Source organism: Halichoerus grypus, chromosome 14 (assembly GCF_964656455.1).
Source record: "Halichoerus grypus chromosome 14, mHalGry1.hap1.1, whole genome shotgun sequence".
NCBI classification, from domain to species: domain Eukaryota; kingdom Metazoa; phylum Chordata; class Mammalia; order Carnivora; family Phocidae; genus Halichoerus; species Halichoerus grypus.
In genome coordinates this window covers 85,904,774-85,923,956 of record NC_135725.1, presented here as the reverse complement: position 1 = coordinate 85,923,956, position 19,183 = coordinate 85,904,774, and the positions used below count along the sequence as shown (strand labels likewise).

General features: G+C 54.9%; 1 protein-coding gene across 9 annotated transcripts in view; it reads right to left on the bottom strand.

The window, feature by feature from the left end:
* The window catches only part of RALGPS1 (Ral GEF with PH domain and SH3 binding motif 1), a 275,163-nt gene that overhangs the window by 14,972 nt on the left and 241,008 nt on the right, over positions 1–19,183 (bottom strand). For 6 of the 9 annotated variants that reach the window (XM_078061792.1, XM_078061793.1, XM_078061790.1 and 3 more), the window contains 3 exons: positions 14,846–14,972; positions 13,448–13,605; positions 11,201–11,252 (listed from right to left, as the gene is read on the bottom strand). In XM_078061792.1, the coding sequence (XP_077917918.1) occupies positions 11,201–11,252; positions 13,448–13,605; positions 14,846–14,972 (337 nt within the window). Of the gene's footprint in view, positions 1–216; positions 1,003–11,200; positions 11,253–13,447; positions 13,606–14,845; positions 14,973–19,183 lie in introns of those variants that run through there. The other 3 variants (XM_036112858.2, XM_036112859.2, XM_078061794.1) reach the window with 2 other exon arrangements.

Below are 19,183 nucleotides of genomic sequence, written 5' to 3'. Positions count from 1 at the left end.
CAGCTCTTCCTGCACCTCCTATGTCACATTGCAGACACATCTGGGGCACATCTGGAGCTGCCAGGTCAGTGAACACGACGCCCCCAGAGCCTCCATCAGTGTCAGGGGGTGACTAAAATCAGGGCACACCCAACTGACCCAATGTGAAGCTGACATGTTTAATAGAAAATGCCGTCCAGCCCAAATAGGCCATGGTAAATCCAATTACAAGGGCACACAGAACTGAGGGCAGTCTTGCATGTTGGGCCTGGGTTGGGGAGGGGGGCGTGTGCACCGTCCCCTTTCACCAGGGCACAGCTGAATTCCTCTGTTTGCCGTGTCCTCTCCACCGGACGGCCTCCTCTGCTGGCCCCCGCCGGGTACTTGCCATTTCCCTGCAGCCTGCTCCTCTGGCTTCTCTCCCACCTGGTGTCCCCAGCAGGGAGCCTTTGCAGGGAAAGGTACAGCTTCCAGAGTAAGCAGAAGTTTAACCTATGTGGGGGGGAGGCTTCCGTCTTTCTGTCTCTTCTCTTCACCTTTTCCTCTTTTAGCAGGATGATTTCCTGTGTCCACGTGGTCCTCAACCACCTGCTCACCCCTGTAGCACGTCCCCCTGGGCCGGTGCTTTCCTGCCCCTTTGGCCAAACAGGGATATAACCCAATTTATAAGGTCAGACAAGGTCGAGACTGCCTTTGCGGTTCCCTGCGGCCAGTCCTAGGTTGTTGCATGCGGCCCCACGGCACTGGACACTTGGCGGGGGGGGCCACGCTCATTCATGGCAGCAGGTCCATCATAGCATAAGTGAGCTCAGGTGCCTCTGAGGGGAGGGTCAGGTGGCTCCCTTCCCCTCGGTCCTCCACTTGAGAAGGAACTGTTCTTGATGACCATCTTGGGTCTGTTGTACAGAGGCCCAAGTTCAGGGCTGGTGGGAGTCTGATGGCCATCTAGGCCAGCTGCCCGTCGGCCCCTCCTCTTCAGGTACATCCTCAGCTGTAACGGATCTCAGCCTTTCCCCAGCACACCTGGGTGACAGATGATGGTCACAGGCTGACCCCACCCCCACCACGAGCCGTGGCGCAGATGAGGCCCTGGCATGCCCAACTCCCAGCCTGGGACTGCCTCCTCCCTCCCCTCCATTCAGAAAGAGGCTTGCAATGCAGTGAGTGAGGGGACATGACTAATCTGCTGTAATTTATGAAAAACTCCAGGATTTCCACCGGTACCGGAACACTGCTGAGTACCTCCCAACCTGGTATAACCCCGTGCTGACACAGGCTGCTCGGAGGGCTCACGAAGGACTGCCTCCAGGTTGGTTTCCTCCCCAGCCATTACCAGAGATTTCTTGAGTCGGGGCGGGGTCCGACAGCAAACCGTTCTGCGATGACATCCCTTGTGCCCAGGGGACGTCTCCTCGTTTGATCTGATTCCTGCTCTGAGCTGCCACCTGTCTGGAGTCTGAGATGGAGCCTCCCTTTCCAGAGCTGGGTCCTCTGGTCCCTTCTTCTCCACCTTTCTTCTTGTCCTTTTGTCCTGGTGCCCAAGGATAAGGTGCAACGACAGTGGGCTGTCCTCAATGTCCAGTAGTTCCACCATTGGGGGGATGTGGTTGGCACTTTTACCTTCCCTCCGTCCTTCTCTCCTTTCTGAGAGAGTCCATGGCTGCACACTCAACAGATGTTTGCATGACTGACACTTTTCAACAGAGAGCTTTAAATCAGCATCTTCCAACCTGTCTAGCCTTTTAAGCAGCCTTTCTCCACGTGGGCTGCCCCCCAGTGCACTGGGCTGGTGGGGGGAATGCAGGGGTGCGGAGATCACTAGTGAGTGAGGGCTCACATGTGCAAGGCTGCAACACTCACCATCTCACTGGAGCTTTAAACACATTATCTTCCCCAGAATAGGGAAACTGAGGCTCAGTGATGGGAAGACACTTGACCGAGGCATGAGCCCAGTAAGCCAGGATTTGACCCCTGTTCTGACTCTACTGCCCAGGCTCCTCCCATGCCTTTCAGGGTCGCAGGGAGGCTGCCCCGGGGACTGGGTCTACCCTGTGGGTGGCTTCGGGACATTCTCCTCTCAGAGGCACCACTCCTTTCGGGTCTCTGCTGCAGCTCACGGTGGTCGGGCTTTGTCAGTGTCTGTGAGACTGGAGGGCCCCCGATCTCCTGGGATGGGACCACCCCTCGGCGCCCTCGGCCCTTGGTCTCTGCACTGGAGTAAACTTGAGGTGGTTCTGACTGACTGGCACCTCAGAGCAGTTGCCATTTATCAACTGCTGACCATGAGACCCACCGCTCCTCCCACCTCTGTGAGGGGCACCATTCCCACCCTGTTTTAGATGAGGAGACAGAGGCTCAGGGAGGTGAAGCCACGCATCCCACCGCACTGGCCTGTCATTAGGGATGGAGACGCAAGTATTCACAAAGGGAAGCTGGCTTTCCTGTGTGAGCAGAGGGCCTATGTCTGTCAAGCTGCTCCCAGTGAGGAAGTCAGGGCCTGCTTCCCTGGAACCTGGGGGAGTGACCCTGGCCTTGAAGGTCAGCGTAATGGTGACTTTTCCCCAAGGCCAGCTTTCAGAATAGTCAGGGTTGTGGTGGGCAGCCTTCCTCCCCAGCTGAGCCCTGCAGGGCTGGAGGAGGGTTGTGGCGGTTGGGGTGACTGTGGCTGGGCCCAAGCAGGTTAGAATCAGCACAGAGGAGCCAAGATCTTCAGCCACTGGAACCAATCTGATCACGGCCCTGCTTTGAGAAGACTTGTTATTTGAATGTTCAGGGCCACAAAATGCAAAATGAATGGGTAGTGGTACCGGGTGAACTCAGAAATCAGGGGATTTCTTGGACTGACATGGGGGTTCCCACTCCAGAACCATGGACACCTTTCCCAGCATGATGCTGGGAGCAGAATGTGGCTGAGTGGAATGTACCCCAGGAAGGCCATTTTATTGTTTCCTCTCAAGGATGGATCTTGGGCAGTGGTGGGGAGGAGGGATGCAGCAGGCAACCCTACTCATGGGAAGTCTGGTCTGGGGAAGATGTAGGCTGGCAACCAAGTAGAATACTTCAGTCCCAAATGGTGTACAAAATGATGATGATGATGATGGTGGTGGTAGTGTAATGCTGATGGTGATAATGATAAGGATGGGCTGACGAGAATGATGGTATGGTGATGATGATGGGGTGATGGAGATGATGGGGATGATAAGGATGGGATGATGGGGATGATGGGGTGATGGGGATGATGGAGATGATAAGGATGGGATGATGTAGATGATGGGATGATGGGGTGATGGGAATGATGGGAATGATGAAGTGACAGTGATGATGGGGATAATGAGGATGGAACGATGGGAATGATGGGGTGGTGATGGGGATGATGGGTGCTAGGCAATGTGCTAAGCAGTACTTGTTTATTATCTTGTCTAATCACACTGGGGGTTTCTATCCTGAAAATCAGGAATACTGTTAGGCAGGCACTATTTTTTTTGGTTTGTTTGTTTTATGTAGGCTCCACACCCAGCAGGGAACTCAATGCGAGGCTTGAACTCACAACCCTGAGATCGAGACCTGAGCTGAGATCAAGAGTTGGACGCTTTACCGACTGAGCCACCCGGGCGCCCCAGGCAGGCACTATTCTTATCCCCACCTTATAAATAACGAATCTGAGGCTTGGAGAGGTGGAGTAACTTGCCCAAGGTCACAACACTAGGAAGAGGAAGAGTGGGTAGTGCTGTTGAGGCAGAAGGAGCCAGGGTCCTGCCTGGGCCAACAGCATCATGAGAATTCAGACTAGCCAAGGCAGGTCTGAAAGGCATCCTCCCCTCAACAGTTTTCTAGGTACACATTAGGTAGCATCATGGGGATTAAATTTCATAAAGCCCCGAGTCCCCGTTACTGGTTAAGGAGGTTGGGCAATAGGGAGAAGTCTTGGGTAATAATTACATTGGGGTCTCAGTAATCTCGTCTTAGCAGAAGTAGGGTCCTCTGTCCCATTCTTCTATCTCAAATGCATTGAGCCCCTTGAGGTATGAGTGTGCCTGTGGAAGGGCACAGGAAATGCTGTTCATCAACAGTGTCCACCTGCACCGGTAAACCTTAATGGGAAGCCATCCCATTAGCCAGAGCTTGGTCCCCCAGCCACTTCTGAAGATTCACCTCATCCGCAGACAGGAAGCTGCCACTCTGAGCTCTGCTAGACCCTGGGACATCCCTTCCAGCTGTACTTGCTAAAGAACTTTTATTTACTGCTTATAAGCCACTCACTCACTCCTCTCTGGGTAATGTCCCTGATCTACTAAGTGGGACTCTAGGAGCCATATAAGTACTGCATGTTTAGCTGAGTGGATAGAACACCACCTGATCTAAGCCAGGTCAATCAGATTTTCTCTCATGGCAATTAGGAACCAGACGTGAGAGATGGGAAGTCAGGCTCTGTGGCTGGATGAAGGTATAATATGTAAACTTGGGAGCTGTGAGGTGTCCATCTTCCCCTCGATGAGCTGAGAAGTCTAGAAATCTGGTCTGCAGAGAGAGAGGGGATTGTAGCAGATATATGTGGAGAAGGACTGATTCAAGATGGAAAGAAATCCTGCCCACTGTCTAGGACCTGAACCTGAGGGGTTGTAGGTATGGGACAGAGAGGCTGTGGGCTGAGATTTCTCAGCCACCCGTGAAGCCACAGCCACTATGGGCAGGGCCCAGCCCAAGGACAAGGTCAAGCAAAAGGCCCGGGGACTGCTGCCCGCTGTTCTTTCTGAGAGGAGCCTGAGCTCCTGGGTGGAGCCTCATTTTCCAGACTTCAGTGTCTGTTGCTGAAAGCAAGGCAAGAGGTGGCATCTTTGGGGGAACCCACATCAGAAGCTTGGCACATTGTCCAACGGGGCTGCCACAGGAGGCAGAGGATCTGACCGGAGGCACAGAGCAAGATGGGGCTGGGGAAACCAGACCGAGGGGTGGGTGGGTGTGGGACATGAGCCTGGGGGATTCCTGGGCCTCAGGCATGGGGGTGGGAGGAAGGCAGCGAGGCCCTCCGTGAGAGTCACCCTGAAAACAGCCACTCTCGTGTTGCCCTTCAGTTAAAGGGACCCCTCACCACCATGATTGCCTCCAGAGCGGCCCTCCCTCTCTTGAAATGCTGCACAGTGTGGGGCTCAGGAGGGGCCTCTGCACCCTGGCAAACCTGGGCCACCTGCCAGAGTCCTCTGATCGTCTCAAGAAAGGAAAAGCGTGTCTTTAAAAGCTCTGATTTGGGGGTCTGCTGCCATGACTCTACTTTCCTGGGGTTTCCCTAAGGGTGTTGGAAGATTCCACTGGCTAAGAAGAACAAGTAAACCTCACGCAGGGAAACACTGCATCACCCACCCTCCTCGGCGCCCTGGGGCACTTGCGGGGCCGACTGCCTGCAGCAGCCTCTTAAACGGGTCGTCCCCACGGTTCGGTGTCACCCTGGAGGCCAACCACGGCTGGCGGACACTTGCCTTCATGGTAGCTCATCCGTCCCACGATGACTGAACTGCCATTTGGGGACTTTCCTCTTCACCCCACCCACTCTGAGACCCCTGCATCCCCCGCTTGCTGGCAAGGGTACCCACTGAGTGAAACTCGAGAAAATGTCAAAAAGTTCCCAAACGGAGCAGCTCCACCTACGTGCTAAGTATTTCCTGGGAGCATCCTCGCTTTAGAGCTGAGGCTCCTGCGGCTCAGAGGTTGAGAGACAGGCCCAAGGTCACTGAGAGCCACCCATCCTGACCCCAGGCTCCTCCTAGCACTACTGGCAGTGTGGGGAAGCCAGACCGTGATCTTTCGATGGAGAGGCACACTAAGAGCTTCGGAGACCTGGACACATCCCAGAGTCCACCTCTCCTGCAGTGACTCTGAAGAGCCACACCGAGCATCCCTGGGCCACCTCTCTCATCCTGGCACACGACTCAGGCCTCCTCAGATCCCTGGACCCCTCTCGAGGGCCCGCGGTGGTCCTCTTCACTAGTGTCTCTGGGCTGCTGCTTAACCATCGCCTCTACCGGAAGCTACCCCTGACCCCGCAGTCTGACTCGGGTCACTGCACTGGACAGTCCCACTGAGTGCTGCACAACTTCAAGTCCCTCTGTGGACCTGGCATCATCGATTTGTTCTGCCTCCCAGCCCGACCGTGAGCTGCGACTAGCTCCCCTGTATCCCTCGCCTCCCTGGGAAGGAAGGAGAAATAGCTCTGCTTCTGAGAGGGTCGTCACACGGGCCTCTCCCATCCCCAAGGATCCCTCTGCCTCCTTGTCTTTGCACCACCTGTGTTTCCAGCCTGTCTCTCGCGGGAGAGCGGCCCTTCCTCACACACGGCTAATGTCAGACTAGAGAAGACGAATGGCCCAGGGTTTTGTGACGAACTCTGTCACATGCTTTCATATGTTACCTCTTAAAAACCAATCAGTAAACATTTCTGATTATATCTTTTTAAAAAAATGTTAATTTTTGGGCGCCTGGGTGGCTCAGTTGGTTAAGCGACTGCCTTCGGCTCAGGTCATGATCCTGGAGTCCCTGGATCGAGTCCCGCATCGGGCTCCCTGCTCGGCGGGGAGCCTGCTTCTCCCTCTGACCCTCCCCCCTCTCATGTGCTCTCTCTCTCTCATTCTCTCTGTCTCAAATAAATAAATAAAAAAATCTAAAAAAAAAAAAATGTTAATTTTTTTCTGGGTATAAAAGAAACATGTACCCATTGTGGCAGATGTGGAGAATATAGAAAAAAAGTGAAGGAAAGAAATTCATTCAGTGGCCCTAGAACTCAGAGAGAACCGAGATGAGTGACACTGCATATTTTTGTACATACATATGTGTTCACCTCTATCATCCATTTTGTTCCTATTTTTATTTTTTTATTTTTTAAAGATTTTATTTATTTATTTGAGAGAGAGAGAATGAGAGACAGAGAGCATGAGAGGGAGGAGGGTCAGAGGGAGAAGCAGACTCCCCGCCGAGCAGGGAGCCCGATGCGGGACTCGATCCCGGGACTCCAGGATCATGACCTGAGCCGAAGGCAGTCGCTTAACCAACTGAGCCACCCAGGCGCCCTTGTTCCTATTTTTAAAAACTTCATTTAAAATTAACTTAGGCTAATATTTTTATTCTCTTTAGTGCCAAATCAGGCATAAAAAGAAGCACCTGTTAGCTCTTGCTGATTGGCCTAAGATATTCCCTTCCCTCTTGAATTTCTGAGAAGCCTGAGGTTTGCTCGAGGCTAGCCTAGGGCAGTGTCCACAGTCCCTACTTTCTAGTTAATTAAGTACATGTTGAAAATGCCTTTTAAGGGCCACCTGCCTTCTCTCCTTGGGAAAGCACAGTGTGATCGGGGTCCTCCTGGAAACCTTTGTCCTCAACCCAGGATACTGAGGCGAGAAAGGTGCAGGTTGGGACATGAGGTAGGGTCTTAAGAGAGGAGGGGGCCCACCCTCACCCCCAGCCCCAGTGACTCTGGCCTCCGGGTGTTGAGGGCACTGACCCAGGACCACCATTCTGTCCTCATTCTGGGCCCTGAAGATAGGGGAGGGTCTTTAGAGCAGCAGAACCAACTCTTCCTTGATCTGGCCACCTCACGGCTAGTCTGTTTCCACCCCCCCCCCCCGCCACCCCAGCCCACAGGCCCTGTGGCCTTGCTGAGGCTGAGAGGGATGAAGGGACAGCAGGATGAGAGCTGCAGCAGGAGGCCCCCTTTGGCCCGAGCCCCCTGAACCCTCGATGCACAGTCCTAGCAAGAACAGGGTCAGTGGGGCTATCATCCCTCCGCCTGGCCCGCTCTCAGAGAGAGCAGTGCAAAGGGTCCCCAGGACTCTTGTGGGCTCTATCGTGGGCGCTCGTTAAGGCTGGCCACTCGAGGAAAGCACTGGGTATAGCCTGAGCTTGGCTGCCCACTCAAGGACTGCCTTCGGGCTGCCAGGCTGAAATGTCTGTGTGTGAGACCTCAGGGAAGGCAAACTTGCAAGACAAGGCCAATGACCCCGTGTTCCGTCGGACAACGGGAACCCTCCTGCCTGCCTGGTCATAGTGGCAAAAGGGTGATTGAGATGTGCCTGAAGACCAACGGAGGGGTGTGTGTTGGTGGCAGGGGTCACTGGCCTAGGACCTCCCTGTCCTTCATGCTGGCATTTGGCTCCATTTCTCTTCCTGGCCTGGGTCAAGCTTGTCAGCAGGGCCGGGGGCCTGGTGGACGAGGCAATTGAAGGTTGTGGCCCCTAAGCTTCAGGGCTGTGGGGCAAGGTGCTGCCCCTGCCCTGGCCTGGCCTCTGGGGACTGGAGAAGCCAGGACCTCTTCCTCTCTCACACCTCATTCCTCTGGGGGTGTTGGGGGACAGCCCTCTCCTGCACCATTGGCTGTGGGTCTGAGGTCACTGTCCGCCCACGCAAGTGTAAAGGTGTAGGGAAGGCTGTGTTCTTACAGCATCGGTCAAGACCAGCTGGTAGGGTCTCTGAGAAGGGAGGCTCTGCTTTGCTGAAATGTGTTCTGGAGGCTCTTTCAGGGCAGACACTGGCCTCTGGGCCCAGGCAGGGTGGCCCTGGCTTCCAGGGAGAGGGGATCTGCTCCCCTTTGTAGAGCAGGAGCAAAGTGGCCTGGGCGTGAAGGGAGGCCCCAGTGGGGCTGAGCACTGTGTGGGTGAAGGTGAGGCAGGGAGGCCCAGGTGGCACAGTGAACTGTGGTCCCCGAGTTGCGTGGGAAAGAGTGGCATTTAACAAAGGTTTTCAAAGACCGTGAGGCAAACCCTCCCCTCCAGCTCTCCCATGGGCTCTTCATGAAAGTCTCAGATGCTCACAAGCATTTGAGGGAATGGATTCTTTCTGGTGGACATGGAAAGAGGCTAGGGCAAGATGGAAATGCAGACTGGAGGCCAGGCCATGGGAGCTGGAGGCCAGGGGCAGCGTGGGTCCCGGAGTGGACTGGAGGGCTCATCCTAGCCCCATGGGCATCTTCCAAAGCAGGTGGTCTCCTGCTCCCCTCATCGGGCTATGATCCCAGAGCTAGGTCCCCAGAGAATGAGAAACAGGATGTTCTCCCTGCAGGCTGCTGGAGGCAGGGCTGGGCATCTGCATGGGTGAGCCAGCTGGGAGACCAGCTCTTGCAGGAGGTCCCACCCAAAAAGCACCTACTACAGATGCTCCAATGAACAGTAAATTGAATGCCAAATTCTAAGTGGAAGAGAGAAAAGAGAAATGCTGTATCTTACAGGGTTCGCTATTGAGTAAGCACAGCATCCTCTATGGGGGCAGGAACCCCCTCACTGTCTTGTGGCTCTGGTCTGGGTCATGGGTGCTCATCAGGAGCCATATTTGCTGCCCTCAGTGATTAGCATGGTGTCTGGCAGGACACAGTGGCTTAATAAACAGCCACTGATTGAATGAATGAGGGAATGAGGGAATGAATGAGCCAGTGGGTAAGTTCAGGTCTGGATCCAGGCACCATGCCTGCAAAAGTTTCCCATTCAGTGTCCCCTCACTGGCCTGTGGCCAGGGGACACTGGCTTGCCTGTAAGCCCCCTTTGTCAGGGTCTCCTGACTGATGCTGACACAAGTCAGACTTTTGCTCATCAGATCTGGAGTCTACCCTAGAGCCTGTCTGGTTCTCATCCTCACTGCTGGGCTGGCCCCAGGGCGTAGGCAGGAACAGAGCAAATATCCCTCCAGGGGTCCCGCAGCAGGGACAGAGGGAGCAGGTTCCAAGGGCTCATGGCACTGTTCCTCCCCCTTTCCAGCCCTCCATCTAGGCTTTCACAAAGATGGACAGACTGACCAACTGATGTGGGGCCAGTCCCCGTAGCTGTCACAGTGGCCCTCTGGACAGGGCCAGGAGCACAAAGAGGTGGGCTCAGCAGTCAGGAGGATGTGGATTTGGGTCAGCTCTGCCCTCCCCGAGGAGTATGAAGCAGGACAAGTCACTTCACCTCTCTGAGCCTTGCTGTCCATAGGTGTAAAACGGGACACTCCGAGTAGTCACTGTGTAGCAGTGCTTGAGGATTCAGTGAGGCCAGGACAGTGCCTGGCACACAGGGAATGCTCAACAAAGGGCACTTACGACTTCTCACTTATGTCCCTCTGCCCTGTGAGGACTTGCTGGGTGGGTTCATCTCCTCTCTGGCCATTTTATGATTATGGAGACTGATGAGACAGGAGGCTTTGGCACCAGAGAAGTGAGGAGTGTGGACAGAGAGAGAGAGAGAGCGTGTGTGTGTGAGCATGAGCGCACGTGTGTGAGGTGAGTATATGTGGGAGTTGTGTGTGAATGTACGCGTGTGTAGGCATACCCACATGTGTGTGAGTACACGAGTGCACGTACACATGAATGTGTACACACACACACGGCATTTCTTGGGAAACGTGTGCACATGCACATGGCAGACTGTGTATAAGTCTGTGTGTGTGTAGAGTGTACATAACTGTGTGAGTGTGTGCGCACGGGGCCCCTGCACGCTGCTGGAGGGGCTACTCCGAAGGATGGTGCAAATCCGCCTTTCTGCAGCATTCCGTGTCCGTGGATTTCTCCCTGCCTCCCCTCAGACCTCGAGTCGCCATGATGCCCCTTCACCTTTGGGGGCACCATAGCTATGGGAGCTCCCCGTTCAGAGTCTGTCTTCCCAGAGCCCATCTGGTGCCTGGCACAAAGAAAGCCTCAGCTCGTGGAGTAGATGCAGTGGGTGGATTCCTGAGCAGGAGGCCCCATTCCGGGGGCAGAAGGGCTCACCACAGGGAGCCAAACCCTGGGCTGGGATCCACTTCACTGTCACAGTGCCCAGCAAGGTGGATGGGTGTCAGCCCAATGCCCGAGGCCATGTGGGTGTAACACTCTCAGACCCCACCAGGCGGAGCCACGTGCCCATCTCCACACCAGGCCCATCTCAGGCTTCTGGTTTTGAGAACCCACATTTCAGACCAAATCTGCTCCAAGGTCTCCTCGGCAGCTTGGCCTGAGGATGAGGTGCTGGCCTCAGGCTCCTGGGCTAGCTCTGGGCGGGATGATGAGTGGGGCTGCTCAGAGCATGGGGCTGGGACCCCCGCCCCATGCCCATCCTGCTCGCTCTTCCACCCCCCACTCCGAGTGGGCCCTGCCCCTGGGCCGAGCTGACCTGAGGAGCCACAGCCTCCCCAGGCTGGGCCAGTGCGGGGCGGTGGGGGTGGGGGTGGGGGCTGGTCCCCGCCCGGAGCCCTGAGCGCCGCCCTGGGAGGGAGACTGAGCTGAGGCCACACTCACCTTTCCAGCCCTGAAGACATCTCTTCACTAAACTCTGAGCTCTCACTACTGCCTGGAAAAGGAACACAGATCAATGAGCGTGGCAGCCTCGCAGAAGAGGGGCCAACCCCAGAGGAGTCTGTTCTCCTGGGTCAGCAGGCCCAGGCCCGAGCTCTGCAGAAATGCCAGAGAGACAGCTTTCTGACCCTGTGGGCATCCGTGTGACTCGGGGTGTTACTGCTATTTCTGATTGGCTCTCCTGGGAGGTTCAAAAGAACTGTCCCCTCCCACTGTTCTCAGGTAGGTCCTCCACTCCCTTCCCCCTGCTCTCCTCCCACCCCCCCACCCCCCGAAGGCTGCAGCTGCCTGCACACTGGCCCACCAGACTCTGCACCCTTGGCCTCTGTCTTGGCCTGGCCTGGCCCTACCACTGCCTCCCTCCTGGCCCAAGTGAAACCTGTGCTAGAACAAGCCCCACCTAGTGAGGACAGGGGCCAAATGAGCACTTCTTCTCCCAAGGGCCAGGACTGTCACAGCAGCTGCCTGGCATGACACAGAAGCCTTGAGGAAGTGGCCCTTCACCTCCCGGCCAGCATATACAAGAGAGCAGCTCCACCTCTCCTGGCTGCCCCTTTGCTCTCCAAGGCCCAGCTCTGGCCACAAGGACACCTGTCACTGCACGCTGCCGAGTTCTCTGTGCTCTCCCTCAGACCTTGGAGGTGCCTCGCCTCGGCCTCTGCCGGGGCTGCTTGCTGGCACCAACTCTGGGCAGGGGGAGAGGGGGATGGAGGAGGTCTCAGGCCCCTCGGGAGTCACCGGCTGGCGAGGGCTCCGAACAGGGCACATGCACACAGGGCTTTCAGCTCCATACAGAAAAACGTCTGAGTTTCCCAAGAAGAAGAGCCGAGAACCAAACTGCCTGGTGATCCCCCGTCTGGATCCTGGACAGCATTGTGCCTGACTCAGAAAACTAAGTCAAGGCCTGGGCTCAGGCGCAGCTCAGAAAGTTTCCTGGATGTAAAACAACTGTCCTGCTGCCCAGCTGGAGGCTCTGGGGCTGCCGTTTCCCAGACTGGTTCCTCGGAACCTCCTCCCCATCCCTACCCCATTCCAGGACACTCCAAGGAAAAGGGTTCCATGACCAGACAGGGGGAACCTGCAGACTCTACTGCCTTTTTGGAGATCCAGAACGCCCACTGGCATATTCAAGTCTCTGGGAACAGACCCGCTTACCTTTCCCCAACATACCGACCCCGGAATTCTTCTCCCCAACATACTGACACCTATGAACCACGGGCTGCACTGTCCTGAGCTGTCGTAAACCCCTGACTGGGTCCAATGAGAATGACTTCCTCCCAGGCCAGAAGGCAGACACAGACCTTGCTTGTCCCAGCCTTTCTGGGGGTGGGAGACAGCTGCCGCCCGCTCCGCCCCAGCGATACTGCCTCAGAGACCGGCCTCATTTTGCAGGGACCACCCTTCCCCTTCCTCCCGCTTCCTCCCGGGGCTCATGGGCCCCCCACCCTGCAGACCTCACCAGATCAAACCCCCGGCCTGGCAACTGCCTAAGCCGCCACCAGCCCTGGGAGGGCTCCCTGTTAAGGGAAGCAGACAGACACACGGACACACAGACTACGGAAGCACAGGCACACTGAACGGGCACAGCCAGTGGACAGTGTCCTTGTGTGATGGTAGTAATGACAGGTGACCTGGGCGCTGCAGGGGGACAGGCCTGTGACCAGAGCACAAGAGTGAACTTGGCTCTGACTCAACCTCTCTCCATCCTGGCCTCAGCGATTCTGTTTCTCTTCCTTCCACGGACATAAGTACCATTTCTGGCTGAAGCTCAGACGTGCAATTTTATCCCTGAAGATCAGTTTTTCATCCTCCCTAACTCTGGCTTCTCAGTGTGAAGACAAGTACACAAGAGGGACCCGGTGGCCCGCCCAGCTGCCGTCCCCAGGCAGCTCCCCCTACGTGGCTCTGCACACTGGGGCAGCAACCAGGCTTTGGCAGCGGCCAACCAATGACAGCGGGTCTCAGGTGTGCGTCCGGCGGCTCCTTCCCCCTGCCTGCCGCGCTCGGGGCACCTGGGGAAGCCCTGGAGACCAGGAAGCAGAGGCCCCCCCTGGCTCTGGCGACCCCTGGAGGGAGCCCTTCCTGTGGGGCGTGGGGGGCCACCGGGCGCTGCACAGTGACAGAGACAGACACGGAGCACACACCGGACTGTGGCCCGCCCGCTGTCGTGTGCAGGCCGGAGACGCTTACCTAGGGAGAGTCCATTGGTGACGGCAGAGGAGGAGGTGAGGGCGAGGCCCCTGCGGGGGCTGCGGGACTCTAGGACACTGTCGTCCAGCAGGTGCCTCGCTTTCTCCGATGGGAATGTCGCACTTTTACTCTCAACTACACTCAACTGACACATCATACTGGAAAATGGAAAGGAAGAAAGAAGGCAAAGCTCCTTATCTGTGGAGTAACAGCAAGTACACCTGCCCTGGGGTCCTGAGCAGATGGTGCTGCTGAAGGAAAAAGACTTCCACCCAGAACCGTGGTACAAGTCTGGGCTCTGCCCTATCTCATGGCGTGACCTTGGGCAAGTCGCATCCTTTCTCTGAGCCTCAGTTTCTCCATCTGTCAAATAGGGACTAACGATACTTGCCCTGCATCTCTCAGGATGATGACAAGGCTCACGTGAGCGGACAGTGCTTGTGAACGATGGAGCCACACAAGGGAAGGGGCAGCACGCCTGGTTCTGGAGTCACACATCTGGTCCAAATCCTTATTCCAACCTTACTCACCATTGCAAAGTACTTCACCCGACTGAACCTGACAGGACTCCTTCTTACAATGTATTGAATACAGCACCTACCTCGGAGGCCTGCAGGAGCTCAGTGACATAACGCTTGACAGGCACGTGGCAGAGTATCTAACCCAGAGCAAGCCCTAAACACTCAGAGAGCAACCCTTTTCCCCTCCAGCCTGTAAGTGACTCCAGGGCCAGCTTGAGCTGGCTGAGGCTTGTGTCTTAGTGGTGGAAGGAAGGAAGGGAGAGAGGGAGAGAGGGTAGGAGGGTAGAGAAGAACAGGGGGAGGAGGGATCCAACTGTTCAAGAGTCTGCGCCCAACACCCCGGGGACACAGGCATGGCTGGCCCGGCCATGATGCGGTCCACACATGCCCCCCAGCTGTCAGTCCCATAAGGCCGGGTGAACCAGCGGCAGATTCACTGTTCTGCAGGCTTTCCGAAACAACTGGCAAGCAGAGACTCGGAGCCCCAGCACTGGCAGGTGCCTTGAGACACTTGGTGATGTCCTGGATGACAGTCATGGGGTCCAATGGACTCTGGAGTTGTCCATAAGGGAGGCACTAACCGAGCTTGGGTAAACTTTCTGGAACCCCACCACTGCTTGCCTGCACTTCCCCGCATGCTTCCTCCACTGGCTCCTGAACCAGTGACACCTGTCACCAGCACACCTGCCACAGCCGCCCTCCCTCCAACTCCTCCTGAGCCTGTGCCAGCCTGAGGAGGGACACCGAGAGCACTTATCGGAGGGATAAGGGAGCCCCCCCAGCGGACAAGCATCCCCAACGGCCCTAGAGCCCATGCCCCACACTCAGCCCAGTCTGGAGCCCACGGTGGGGGGGGGGGCGCTGCTCAGTCACCCACTTGTTTCCCAGGCTGTGGCTCTTCCTGTGTCTCGGGACAGGGGGCGTGGGGAGGCTGCCAGCAACAGATGCATCAGGACAGGTGGGCCGCCGGCTGAACCTCGCAGAACTGGAGCCAGCGGAGGGGCCTGTGAACAGAGCAGAGACAGAGAGAGCAATGGTGGGGGCTGGGCTGGGGAGGCTCAGAGGAGGGGGCCCCAGGTGGGGTAAGGCACCAGGCCCAGCTGTTGTAAGCAGGGCAAGGTTCACAGAAGCCTCGTGGCTTTCTACTCATGAGACACTGACCCTTCACTGGTAGGATAACTAGCCTCTGAACTGTCAAAATGGCCGGCGTCCTGCTGTGCACGGCGCCCGACCAGGCAGTGCCGTTGGCTAATACGGCGAACGTGCGGATGGAGGTGGGGGTGCAGGCAGCGGCGGGCGTGGGGATTGGCAGCCTAGCCTGGTTTCCCCGTAGTAACACTTATCCAGGGCCACCCAGCTGGGTGACAGCATCGAGACGTAACAGTGTGTCTCCTGAGTCCAAGTCCAGTGTCCGGGCCCTGTGCCCCTCTAGCCACTTTCTGTTCTCTGCTCACTCACCCAAAGGGGCTGGAGGGCTTCTCAGGGGGAGGCAGTGGATTTACTGAGGTAGGGCATGGCTAGGGAGGCAGGGGCTGAGACGCCAGGCCTATCAGTTACTGCCTGGTGACCTTGGACAGGTTACTTAACTTGATCCCTGAGCCTCGGGTTCCTCAACTGAAAAGTGGAAATAACTCAGCTGACCTTGCAGGTGGTTGGAGGTCATGAGGTCATGTACATGGAGTTCCACAGACAGCGCTCCTACTTGTGTGATTCTGATAATTATTACCGTGTCCTCCTCAGCCCTAGTCATGGGGTCAACGGGAGGTCATGAGAGCGGGGAGGGGGGGCTGGGGCCACAAACCGCACTGGGTGCCAAATGCAGAGATGGAAGCAGAATCCTTTGTGTGGCATGGTCCCGACCACTATTGCACCCTTTTATTTCTGTGGCTTGGGAAGGGAGGTCTTGAAAGGAGGGGACCCTGGCTGCTAGTCTAGCCTTAGCTACTGGGACAGATGCTGGAAGTAAGAGCTTGTGCTTCCACACAGGAGCTTGGCCGCTCCCAACAACACACAGCAAGTCAATGGGCTGCTGCCTAGCCACGTGGGGGAACTTTCCTGGAGGGCCCGTGAGGTCCACCCAGGGCTTCAGATCCTCCACCAGAAGATGCTATAGATCCACAAGGGACCTCAGGGTTCCCTGTCCTCCAGCATGCCTGGCTCATCTGGTTTTCATGTCCTAAATAATGAGCCCTGTGCCCAGCCTGTAGCTGCAGAAAGTCTAGCTCCCTTCTGGCACTCTGGAAGGTTCAGGAGGAAGGGGAACGCACATGGTCCGGGGCGCGGACTTCCCGCTCCCCACTGTTGGCTCGCCTCTGCCTCCCGTCCACATCCGGCAGTGCGCACACCCCACCGCCAATCCCTCTGTCCTTAAGCCCCTTCTCCACTTCCATGAGGAAACCGTGGCTGCCGGGTCCAGCCTTGCGACTGCTACCTGTGGACCCATCCACACGCGCCTCCCTGCTGGGCCTGGGGCTTGGGACTTGTCTCCTCCTCAGCTCTACCTGCTCCCTCTGAGAAGTCACGCCTTCACCTTCCCTTCTCTCCCTGGCCCCTTCCCCAGCCTATAAACACACCCTTGTCTCCCCTTCTCTGTGAAGTGAGGTCCCTTGGCCCCGTCTTCCTCCCGGCCAGTCGCAGCCCCTCAGAGGGCTGTGTTCCTCTTAGCTCTGCTTCCGCCTCCACACCCATCCCTTGAGTCACTGAAATCTGGCTTCCATACCCAGTGACATTTCCACTGACCTCCTTTTTGTGAAACTAAGGAACACCCGCTGTCCCTCTCACCAGAGTCTGTGGCATCTGGTGCTGGTGACCAGTCCTTCTCGAAATGCTGTATGTCCTGGGTGTCCATGATGTCTCGCTCTCCTGCCTCTCCCTGTGCCTCTCTATTACTGTTACTCTGTCTCATCCACAAGCTCCTTATCCTCCAACAAGCTCCCACACTGGTGTTTTCTACACAGGCTTCCCTCTTTGGCTCCTGATTTTGGTTTGCTTTTAACTCACCAGATATGCTGAGGACTCTGAAATGTATACTTCTCTGAACGTGAAACCAATATATCCAGGACATTTCCATCTGAACTTCTGTAAGGTACCCTAAGTTCAGCTCAGTGAAGGCTGAACCTGGAACCTCCTCCTGTATTTCCAACTCTGGACACTCAGCCACCTGGCCTGGAAGGTGGGGTTGTCTCGGCTTCTCCTGGACTGTGACTTGCCTCTTCTCTTCTTACCTCCTCTTAGCTTGCCATACACAATTGCCAAGGCCCCCAGATTCTGTACATTCCCTTGTACCCATTGCTCATGGCACTGCCTGGTCTGAGTCCCCATACTTGATCTTCTACCTCCAGTCTGAGCCTCTGAAATCCAACCCCCACACGGCTTCGCAAGTGTCTGAAAAAATGAGAAGGTGGGGACGCCATTTTCTTGCTTGAAACTGCGAACGGCACAGTGTTCATACACTGCCTGACCTGACTATTTGAGCTGATCTTAAAATCCTAACGGAAGAATAAAGGGACAAAGTAGCCAAAACATTTCTTAAGAATAGTAGAGGCCTCGGGCGCCTGGGTGGCTCAGTTGGTTAAGCGACTGCCTTCGGCTCAGGTCATGATCCTGGAGTCCCTGGATCGAGTCCCGCATCGGGCTCCCTGCTCGGCGGGGAGCCTGCTTCTCCCTCTGACCCTCCCCCCTCTCATGTGCTCTCTCTCTCTCTCTCATTCTGTCTCAAATAAATAAATAAAATCTTTAAAAAAAAAAAAAAAAAAAAAAAAAAAGAATAGTAGAGGCCTCGCCCTACCAGATATCAGAACCAAACACCAAACAATAGTGATTCACATAGTCTGGTCTTGGGGCAGGGATAAAGAAACAGTTCAGTAAATCAGAAGGGAGAGCTCAGATCTGCTTCACTGTGGTGGTGGAATTACACATCAGTGGGGAAGGGAGGGTCTTTTCAGTATAGGGCGCTAGAACCATTGGGCTCCATGTGGAGAAAGATGAAATTAGAGTCTCCCCACCATATATTACACAAGTGGATTCACATCATGAATGTGAAAAGCAAAAATGCGAAACTACTGGGAAAAAAATAAGGCAATCTTTATGATCTTCGGGGAAGAAATGAAAAGCATAAACCCTAAAGGACAAAAAAAAATACAGGGGCGCCTGGCTGGCTCAGTCAGTTCAGCGTCTGCCTTTAGCTCAGGTCATGATCTCAGAGACCTTGGATCAACCCCACATTGGGCTCCCTGCTCAGCAGGGAGTCTGCTTCTCCCTCTCCCTCTCCCCCTCCCTCTGCTGGTGCTCTCTCTCTTTCAAATAAATAAATAAATAAATAAATAAATAAATAAATAAAATCTTTTAAAAAATTGAATACATTTGATTGCATTAAAATGAAACATTTCTGCACCAAAACAAACAAATAAAAGACAGCAAAAACAATGTTAAAAGGCAAGTTGTAGTCCGGGAGAAGAGATCTGTCACCATATCATCGGCAAAGCGTTTGTGTTGAGATATTATCAAGAATTTCAAATATCAGTAAAGTGAGACAAACCACACAGAGAAAATGGGTAAAGGACTCAAATGGGAAATTCACAAGAGAGGAACCCCACATGACCAATCACTACAGGGAAATGTGCTTAATCTCACTGGGGATAATGGGAATGAAATTATACTTTAGTAAAAGTGAGAAAAAACACTCTTACCTTATTAGATTGTAAAAAATTAATCGGCCTGACAATATCAAGTATTGGCTAGGGTGGGAAAGGATGGGAATGCTGGCTCAGGGCTCAGGGGAGTGTGCAATATTTGGAAAACAAGTAGCAATGGCGAGTAAAGGTGAAGATACCATGCCCCTGCGGGCAGGTGATTCCAATTCTAGGAATCCACCCTCAGGAAACTCCTACAGACATGCACAAGGAGACACGTGTACAAGGATGTTCAGTGTAGCACTGTGTATAACAGCTAAAAAGTGGAAACAATCTACATGGCCCTCAGGAGGGAAATGGATGAATGAGCTGTGGTCTATTTATCCAACAAATCCTACAGAGCAAAAAAACAGTGAAGAAACTGGATTTATAGGTATCAATACAAATTAAATCCTAGAAGCATATGCTGAGTGGAAAGTGTAAGGTGCAAAAGGATGTTTATTTTGAGGCATGATGCCATTTTTGTAAACATTTTAAAACATGCAAAACAAGAGTATATATGTTTGTACATGAGTAGATATGCA